General features: G+C 45.0%; 1 protein-coding gene across 1 annotated transcript; it reads right to left on the minus strand.

Annotated features, from left to right (window-relative positions):
* Positions 1-858: 858 nt before the first annotated feature.
* Positions 859-1,725, minus strand: LOC109750658 (gamma-glutamyl peptidase 3-like). Its single transcript, XM_020309621.1, has 2 exons — positions 1,042-1,725; positions 859-966 (listed from the first exon to the last, which is right to left on the minus strand). Exons 1-2 carry the CDS (start codon positions 1,723-1,725, stop codon positions 859-861), a joined length of 792 nt encoding a protein of 263 aa, XP_020165210.1.
* Between the last annotated feature and the right edge of the window lie 8,441 nt (positions 1,726-10,166).

The raw sequence follows: 10,166 nt of genomic DNA on the forward strand, positions 1-10,166 counted from the left end.
ATGTTCTTTTGTAGAGGGGGCGCACTACACGTCGGCCGGCAGATTTTTCTAAAAGATCCGCCACCTTGATAACCGTCAAGATGTGTAGCTATCTAGTGTCCAACGCTGTTCTCATCATTGCAACAAGGATAGTGTTGCAGGATACTACCTTGCAACAAAGTTTATGTTGCAAAAATCTTTTCCAACATAGGTGATGTTGAAGTTTTTTTGCTTCACTTTTTTTGCAACGTGGGTGTTGTTGCGGGAAAAAAAATTCGCAACACAGACAATGTTGCGCAAAATATTTGTATTTTTTCTGTCTTCATTTTTTGCAACTTGGGTGTTGCTGCGGAAGGCAATTGCAACAGACATGGTGTTGCAGAAAGAGAGGCCCAAAGGACACGAGTAAACGTACAGAGGAAGCGGCGAATCGCTCGTGTGCGATCCGCCGGCTGAAGGCAAGCGTTTTGCATTGAATAAACTGTCGCCCTGATACAACTAAAACTGCCAAGAAAAACATTTGAAATGCCATACTCTCTCTGCGAACGATCGCCAGTTAGCTTTTTCATAAATTTATATGCTGCGACCAAGCGGGATTCCCAAAATAAGAACAAAAAGTCAGCATACGGTCTGCTTGTCCTTGAATCTTTCTGACCCTGCCTCATAACTGTACAACATTTTTATTTTTTCTCTCTCAAAAAAGAAATGTACAACATTTTGTCAAAAAGATAGATGTATATAAACAACAATCTGCATGAGTCTGCACATAATCTGACGACCAAGCTTTGTCCAATCCAATACTGCAGATAATCATCTGGCATTAACACCACGCCCTAGTGCCAGTAGATGGTTTATTTATGATCATACATCTGCACCTTGCTAGTACAATTCTTCAGCCTTGAGAAAACTTTTGCAGAGGTTGAGCCAGAACTCCCTGTCAGGGCTAGTAGCCTTCAGCTGCCTCTTCACGTCCTCAGCGAACGACACCTGCAATGTGCAAAGTGGCAAATCAGATCGTATCATGGAAGAACGATGGCAACATAGCTAGAGGGAAGCACTCACGGTGATGAAATGGCTGGTGGAGAGGCGGTAGACGAGGCTGAGGAGTATGTCGCCGGTGTACTCCGGGTGGCCCTGGATGCCCAGCACGTGGTCGCAGACGCAGAACATCTCCACACCGGTCTTGTCCGATGACGCCAGCGCGTCGGCGCCCAGCGGCGCCTCCCAGACCTCATCCTGGTGGCACTCGGTGATCTTGGCGTACTGGGGCAGGTCCTGCAGCGCGTCGAGGAACCTCCACGGCGGCAGCGTTGCCGCAATGGCCACCTCCCGGATACCTATGTCACACCCGCCTCTCTTGGCCTTCCCGACGCGGCCGCCCAGAGCGCGGCATATCACCTGGTGGCCGAAGCAGATGCCGAGGACACGCTTCCGGGCGGCGACGGCCTCCTGGACGAGTTGGCACAGCCGCAGTATCCACAGCTCGTCGGCGTACGCGTCATAAGGGCTGCCGCTGATGACGAAGCCATCGTATCGTCCGACGTCGTCCAGGTCTGGGAGCTCCCCGTCCACCGCCCGGAACATGTCCCACGTCTCGCAGACGTCGCCGTCGCCGCCGAAGGCGCTCACGAAGACGTTGAAGTAGCCGCCGTATGCCTTGAGCACGTACTCCGAGTCCCGCGCCGCCAGCAGCAGCGCGTACCTCCTGCTCCTCCTTGGCTGATCATCAGCTGCCACAATCTTCATGGCGGACTACCGGATCTGTTCTTGCAGCAGGAAGAAGAAGGGCACCAGACCAAGCTGAGCTGAGCTTATGGCGCTTTGCAAACGACTACGGTTAGCTTGGAGTAGTGTGGGATCAGTTGGCGACAAGAGCTGCCATTTTATAGAGCTCTGTCCATGTTCATGCCCGAATGGCGAATACATGTGCATGTATGGGACAAGGGGAGTACTCCTCCGTAATGGCGAATACACGTGCATGCACGCTTTGGAGAGCCCCGACTTCTTTTTGGATGGTCGAGCATGCATGGTTGAATTCTTGGTCTGACACGACCAATGCAGCATCCATCGGCAGCCTAGAAGAACCGATATATTTTCTCTGGCCGATCATGCATGCGACGAACTTTGCAGCACGTACGAAATGATATGATCGGTACGGCAAGCTTTTTACGGAGCCGGACGGGTCGTCTTGGTCGCCATATATTAGTCAGCAGCCATCTGATCATGGTTTTGTGTAGGAGACTTTGTCAACTCAAAGAGCCGTTCAAGATCTGTGTGCACTCTTTTTGTTGGCTCTGCACGTACGTTAAAGAAATCGTCGGCTTTCTCATTTGTTTTGGAAGTAGTAATAATTAGCAGCCTGAGACCAATGGAGATCAAGACCATCATACGAAGAACAAAGAACATCAATCGACATAAATTTGAAACTGCTCCTTTAAGAGTTCTCCATTTATCTTATTTTGGGGCACACGTACGAGCATCTACAGCCACTATGAACAAATCTTGTCCCTCAGACATGCCCGGTCAGTGTCGGAGCGTGTCCATTTTGAACCCTTATTTGTCCGTCCCCATGCTCCTCATTTTCTCACTTATATGTTCGGTCACTTGCATGTAATTGATGAAGACGAAGAGAGAGAAAGAAAAGAAAGAATAAAGAAAGAGAAACAGTGGTCTAGGCTGTCGGCGTCCTATGTGGCGGACTCACTGGGCGTGTCGGGTCGCGTTCACGAGCCCTCGTATCATCCCTATATTTTGTCTCAATATGAGGGTACGCGAACAGCTCGGACATACAACAAAAATGTGAGGGGTCCGGTTGGGTAATTTTTTTCATCCTTTCACCTGTTTGGTCACTGACTGGCGTTTTCACGGACGTTGAGGGGGATTTTGAGGAGGCCGGTTGTAGATACTCTATGCACTTCATATCATCAGGTGCATGAAAGTTCTCTCCATATTATAAAGTGGGTGCAAGGCCATAATATTGCATTTTCCAGCACATGCAAGCCTCCACAGTCCATTTTAATGCACATGCAATTCCTCCACGCATTCCAGCACATGTAAACCTTCCACATCACCATTTTCTTAATCTTTCTAGCGACAATTACTTTGACTGAAGTAGAAGTCTATGTGGCAGTACAACGTGCATCCAGTCTCATTTACTATTAGGTTTGCTATCATTCTAATATATGCATTTTATTCACAATAATGTATCCCTATAAATTTACACAGCAACACATGGGGTGTAAGTAGTAAAACAAACATGCACAAAATTCAGTAGTGCATATGTAACTCTTCTTTTCTTCTACTCCTTTACTCCTCCTACATGGCTATATGGTTGTTTCTTAAAAGAAAAATTGTGTGCTCGGTCCATAGTTTTTTTTTCTTTTGATCTTTGCTCGGTCCATAGTTTTGGTTATCCGTTCATAACTCCCGCATTATAACAGCGTGCATACGACCAACTGCGGCAGAGCAGCGGATGGCCTTTTTTTTTGTACATGCACTCGAACGGCTAGAAGAACATTTCTGATCATTTGAATCCTATAGCCTTAGAGCATCCGCAGCCGGGCGCCTCAAACCCGCCTCATACGCCCGGACGGACTGCCTGGTCACTGCCCGGTCGTAAAATATGGACCTAGACGGCCCCTTCAAACGGTCCTCAAACGCCCGGCCTGACCGACACCCCTCATATCTAACTCAAATATTGGGCGAATATGGGGCGCCCGGGCGCGCCCGTCATGTCAGCCTGGCCCAACCCGACCCCACAAATATCCCCACATCCGGAAAACCCTAGACAGCGGTCAATCCGAAATCCACTTCACTCATGTCTCCGTCCACTCCACTTCTGATCTCCTCCCTCCGATCCGACGGCCGGCGACGGAACCAGCAGCGAATCCAGTTTAGAATCTGACGGGTCAAACATCGACGTGGAGGTGGTGGCCCTCCGCATTGCATTGCGGAGGTCGCTGCTCGAGCAACGCGGCCCCGGTAGCAGCGGATCTTCTTCCTCAGCGCCCGTCGCCCATTGACACAGTGCCGGCGATGTCGTCGGGCCTTCCTGCCCGCCGCGCAGCATCGGCAACTCTGCCCAGCTCTTCTCCGGCAGCTCCCCTTCGCTCCGCCAGGTACGTCACCCGCCTCCACCATCCTTTGGTCCGGCAGTGGTACCTGGCCATCGCCGGGTCCTCATGCCCGCGCCGGGGCCGACACGCATGCGTGCGCCCGAGTCTGGGGCACGTGCAGCCCGGCGCGAGGGGTACTACTTCTTGAGCTTGGGTTGGTTTTTCTCTTGAAGAGGAAAGTGTGATGAAGCAAAGCAGAGATAAGTATTTCACTCAGTTAAGAACCAATGTGTCAATCCAGTAGGAGGAACACACAAGTCTCCAATAGTTGTACCTGCACAAACAAACAAACACTTGCACACAACGCGATAAAGGGGTTGGCAATCCCTTCATAGTCACTTCCAAGGATGAGATCTGATAGTGGTAGATAGAAAAGATAAGTAAAAGTGCAAAATAAAATAAAAGTAAATAAATTGCAGCAAGGTATTTTTATATTTTTGATTTTATATATCTGAAAATAATATGATAAAAGATAGACCCATGGGCCATAGTTTTCACTAGAGGCTTCTCTCTTGAAAGAAAGCATACGGTGGGTAAACAATTTACCGTTGAGCAATTGATAGAAAAGCACATAGTTATGACGATATTCAAGGGAATGATCGTGTATATGGGCATCACATCCGAGACAAGTAAACTGACTCCGGCCTGCATCTACTACTATTGCTCCAGACATCGACCTCTATCCAGCATGCATCTAGTGTATTAAGTTAACAAGAACGGAATAACGCCTTAAGCAAGATGACATGATGTAGAGGATAGATCCATTCAATATGAACAAACCCCATCTTTCTATCCTTAATGACAACAACACAAATACGTGTCATGTCCCTTTCTGTCACTGGGATTGAGCACCGCAAGATTGAACCCATTACAAAGCACCTCTCCCATTGCAAGAAAAATCAATCTAGTTGGCCAAACCAAATCAATAGATCGGAGAGAAATACAAAGCTACATAAATCATGCATAAAAGAATTCAGAGAAGACTCAAATAATATTCATAGATAATCTGATCATAAACCCACAATTCATCGGATATCAACAAACGCACCGCAAAAGAAGATTACATCGAATAGATCTCCAAGAACATCGAGGAGAAAACATTGTATTAAAAATCAAAGAGAGAGAAGAAGCCATCCAGCTACTAGCTATGGACCCGTAGGTCTGTGGTAAAATACTCACACATCATCGGAAGGGCAGCAAGGTTGATGTAGAAGCCCTCCGTGATCGAATCCCCTCCGACGGAGTACCAGAAAAGGTCCCCAGATGGGATCTCACGAAGACGGGAACTTGTGGCGGCAGAAACGTTTTTTTGTGCCCTCTGGTCATCGGAGAATATTTGGATATTTATAGAAGAAAAATTAGGGTTAGAGGAGCCACAGGGTGCCCACAAGCTTGGAGGGCGCGCCCCCTAAGCTTGTCGCCGCCTCGTAGCCCTTCTGGCCTCCTCCCGAAGCTTTCAGTGTGTCTTGTGGTCCAAGAAAAATCATCAAAATGTTTCGTTCCATTTGGACTCCGTTTGGTATTGATTTTCTGTAAGACAAAAACAAGGAAAAAAACAGCAACTGGCATTGGGCACTAGGTTAATAGGTTAGTCCCAAAAAATGATATAAAATAGCATAATGATGCATATAAAACATCCAAGATTGATAATATAATAACATGGAACAATAAAAAATTATAGATACGTTGGAGACGTATCAAGCATCCCCAAGCTTAGTTCCTGCTCGTCCTCGAGTAGGTAAATGATAAAAATAGAATTTTTGATGTAGAATGCTACCTAACATGTTGTAACGCCCACGATGCGGCTATATCTCCCACGTGTCGAGGCACGACTTAGAGGCATAACCGCATAGTGGTTTTGTCGCAAGAAGGGTCATCTTCACACAATCCCATGTAATGAACAAGAATGGGATAAAGAGTTGGCTTACAATCGCCACTTCACACAATACATAAATATCATCATACATCATCCAAAATACAATCATATAGACCGACTACGGTCAAAGTCCAGATGAAAATAAGACAACCCCAAATGCTAGATCCCCGATCGTCCCAACTGGGCTCCACTACTGATCATCAGGAAAAGACACATAGTAACGACCACGTTCCTCGTCGAACTCCCACTTGAGATCGACGCCATCATCTGCACTGACATCGTCGGCACCTGCAACTGTTTTGGTAGAATCTGTGAGTCACGGGGACTCAGCAATCTCACACCCGCGAGATCAAGACTATTTAAGCTGGTAGGAAAAGATGGTGCAAAGAGGTGGAGCTGCAGCGGCAAAAGCATATATGGTGGCTAACTTGCGCAAATGAGAGCGAGAAGAGAAGCAACGGAACGGTCGTCATCTAGCAATGACCAAGAAGTGATCCTGAACACCTACTTACGTCATTCATAACACAGACCGTGTTCACTTCCCGGATTCCGCCGAGAAGAGACCATCACGGCTACACACGCGGTTGATGTATTTTAATTGGGTCAAGTGACAAGTTATCTACAACCGAACATTAACAAATTCCCATCTGCCTCATAACCGCGGGCACGGCTTTCGAAAGATAATACCCTGCTGGGGTGTCCCAACTTAGCCCATCATAAGCTCTCACGGTCAACGAAGGATAAACCTTCTCCCGGAAAGACCCGATCAGTCTCGGAATCCCGGTTTACAAGACATCTCGACAATAGTAAAACAAGACCAGCAAAGCCGCCCGAATGTGCCGACAAATCCCGATAGGAGCTGCACATATCTCGTTCTCAGGGCACACCGGATAAGTCAAGCTACGAGTAAAACCAGACCTCGAGTTTCCCCGAGGTGGCCCTTGCAGGCAAGATGACCACCCCTCTAAATCACTTCTATCTTTGCTATGCTAGTTGTTCGCTCTATTGCCATGCTCGCTACCTATCACTTGCTATATCATGTCTCCCAATTTAGCCATGTCAGCCCTAACCACCCTTTCCTAGCAAACCGTTGTTTGGCTATGTTACCGCTTTTGCTCAGCCTAATCTTTCTTTATGTGGCATGAATATTCAGATCAATTAGATTCAAAACAAAAGTTTAATATTGACATAAAAACAATAATACTTCAAGTATATTAAAAAGTGATCATGTCTTTTCAAAATATCATGGCTAAAAAAAGTTATCCCAACAAAATCATATAGTCTTGTTATGCCCCATCTTCTTAACATAAAGTATTTATCATGCACAACCCCGATGACCAGCCAAGCAATTGGTTCATACTTTTTAACACGCTTCACCTTTTTCAACTCTCACGCAATAAATGAGCGTGAGTCTTGGATATAGCACTCTAGGTGGAATAGAAGGTGGTAGTAGACAAAATAGAAGGGAGAAATTCTCACATCAACTAGGTAAATTAATGGGCTATGGAGATGCCCATCAATTGATATCAATGTGAGTGAGTAGGTATTGCCATGCAACGGATGCACTAGAGATATAAGTGTATAAAAGCTCAAAAGAAAACTAAGTGGGTGTGCATCCAACTTGCTTGCTCATGAAGACCTCGGACATTTGAGGAAGCCCATCATTGGAATATACAAACCAAGCTCTATAATGAAATATTCCCACTAGCAATATATGAAAGTGAGAAAATAGGAGACTCTCTATCATGAAGAACATGGTGCTACTTTGAAGCACAAGTGTGGAAAAGGATAGTAACATTATCCCTTCTCTCTTTTTCTCTCATTTTTTCTTTTCTTTTTTCCTTCGCTTTTTTTTATTTTGTTGGGCACTTTGGCCTCTTTTTTTCTTGGGCTCATTTGGCCTCTTTTTTATTTATTTTATTCCTCACAGACAGTACTCTAATATTGATGATCATCACACTTTTATTTACTTACAACTCAAGAATTACAACTCAATGTAACAACTCAAAATAACGGAACGGTGGTAGTTGCATGGCAATATATCTCGGAATGGCTATGGAAATGCCATAAAGGTAGGTATGGTGGTTGTGATATAAGGAGGGTTTAATGCACCGGCGATACGTCTCCAACGTATCTATAATTTTTGATTGTTCCATGCTATTATATTATCTGTTTTGGATACTTTGTATGCATTTATATGCTATTTTATATGATTTTTGGGACTAAGCTATTAACCTAGAGCCCAGTGCCAGTTTCTGTTTTTTCCTTGTTTTAGAGTTTCGTAGAAAAGGAATACCAAACGGAGTCCAAACGGAATGAAACTTTCGCGATGATTTTTCTTGGACCAGAAGACATCCAGAGGGCTTGGAGTGCATGTCGGGAAAGCCACGAGGCGGCCACAAGGTTGGAGGGTGCGCCCAGGGGGGCAGGACGCGCCCCCCACCCTTGTGGGCCCCTCGTGACTCCACCGACCTATTTCTTCCGCCTATATATTCTCAAATACCCCAAAACCTTCCAGGGGAGCCATGAAACCATTTTTCCACCGCCGCAACATTCTGTACCCGTGAGATCCCATCTAGGGGCCTTTTCCGGCATCCTGCCGAAGAGGGATTTGATCACGGAGGGCTTCTACATCAACACAATTGCCTCTCCGATGAAGCATGAATAGTTTACCACAGACCTACGGGTCCATAGCTAGTAGCTAGATGGCTTCTTCTCTCTCTTTGATTCTCAATACAAAGTTCTCCTCGATGTTCTTGGAGATCTATTCGATGTAATGCTCTTTTGCGGTGTGTTTGCCGAGATCCGATGAATTGTGGATTTATGATCAGCTTATCTATGAATATTATTTGAATCTTCTCTGAATTCTTATATGCATGATTTGATATCTTTGCAAGTCTCTTTGAACTATCGATTTGGTTTGGCCAACTAGATTGGTTTTTCTTGCAATGGGAGAAGTGCTTAGCTTTGGGTTCAATCTTGTGGTGCTCGATCCTAGTGACAGAAGGGGAACCGAAACGTATTGTATTGTTGCCATCGAGGATAAAAAGATGGGGTTTTCATCATATTGTTTGAGTTAATTCCTCTACATCATGTCATCTTGCCTAATGCGTTACTCTATTCTTATGAACTTAATACTCTAGATGCATGCTGGATAGCGGTCGATGTGTGGAGTAATAGTAGTAGATCCAGAATAGTTTCGGTCTACTTGACACAGACGTGATGCCTATATTCATGATCATTGCCTTAGATATCTTCATAACTTTGCGCTTTTCTATCAATTGCTCGGCAGTAATTTGTTCACCCACCGTATTATTTTTTATATTGGGAGAAGCCTCTAGTGAAACCTATGGCCCCCGGGTCTATTTTCCATCATATAATCTTCTATTTTCCATCATATAATCTTCTATTTTCCATCATATAAGTTTCCAATCTACAATCTTAGTTTCCTATTTACTTTCTTTGCAATCTTTTACTTTCCGTTCCATAAACCAAAAATATTATTTCGCCGTTTATCCATCTCTATCAGATCTCACGTTGCAAATAACCGTGAAGGGATTGACAACCCCTTTATCGTGTTGGGTGCAAGTTTGTGTTTGTTTGTGCAGGTATTCGGTGGCTTGCGCGTTGTCTCCTACTGGATTGATACCTTGGTTCTCAAAAGCTGAGGGAGATACTTACTCTACTTTGCTGCAACACTCTTTCCTCTTCAAGGGAAAAACCAACGCAAGCTCAAGAGGTAGCAACCGGCGAAAATTGCGGTACTAGAGTGGCTAGAAAAAGTGGAAGGGTGAGAGTGCATATAATCCATGAACTCAACATTAGTCATAAAGAAGTCACATACTTATTGCAAAAGTTTATTAGCCCTCGAAACAAAGTACTACTATGCATGCTCCTAGGGGGATAGATTGGTAGGAAAAAAAACCATCGCTCGTCCTCGACCGCCACTCATAAGGAAGACAATCAATAATAAATCATGCTCCAATTTCATAGCATAACGAGAGACCATACGTGCATGCTTTAGGAATCACAAATCTTAACATAAATATTCTTACTATTCCACAATGTGCTACTAGCATGACTCTAATATCACCATCTTTATATCTCAAAATAATTGTAAGGAGTCAAACTTCTCATATATTCAATAACCTTCATAAAAGTTTTTTGGGCCATTTGCATTTCTATCCCTAACTCGA

This window comes from Aegilops tauschii, chromosome 5 (genome assembly GCF_002575655.3).
Source record: "Aegilops tauschii subsp. strangulata cultivar AL8/78 chromosome 5, Aet v6.0, whole genome shotgun sequence".
In the NCBI taxonomy this organism is placed as follows: Eukaryota; Viridiplantae; Streptophyta; class Magnoliopsida; order Poales; family Poaceae; genus Aegilops; species Aegilops tauschii.

Excerpts from the sequence above, each read along its gene's own strand:
- LOC109750658 (XM_020309621.1), bottom strand. The coding sequence starts at position 1,725 with ATGAAGATTGTGGCAGCTGATGATCAGCCAAGGAGGAGCAGGAGGTAC. Across the intron at positions 967-1,041 it reads CCACCAGCCATTTCATCACC|GTGTCGTTCGCTGAGGACGT; the intron begins GTGAGTGCTTCC and ends TGCACATTGCAG.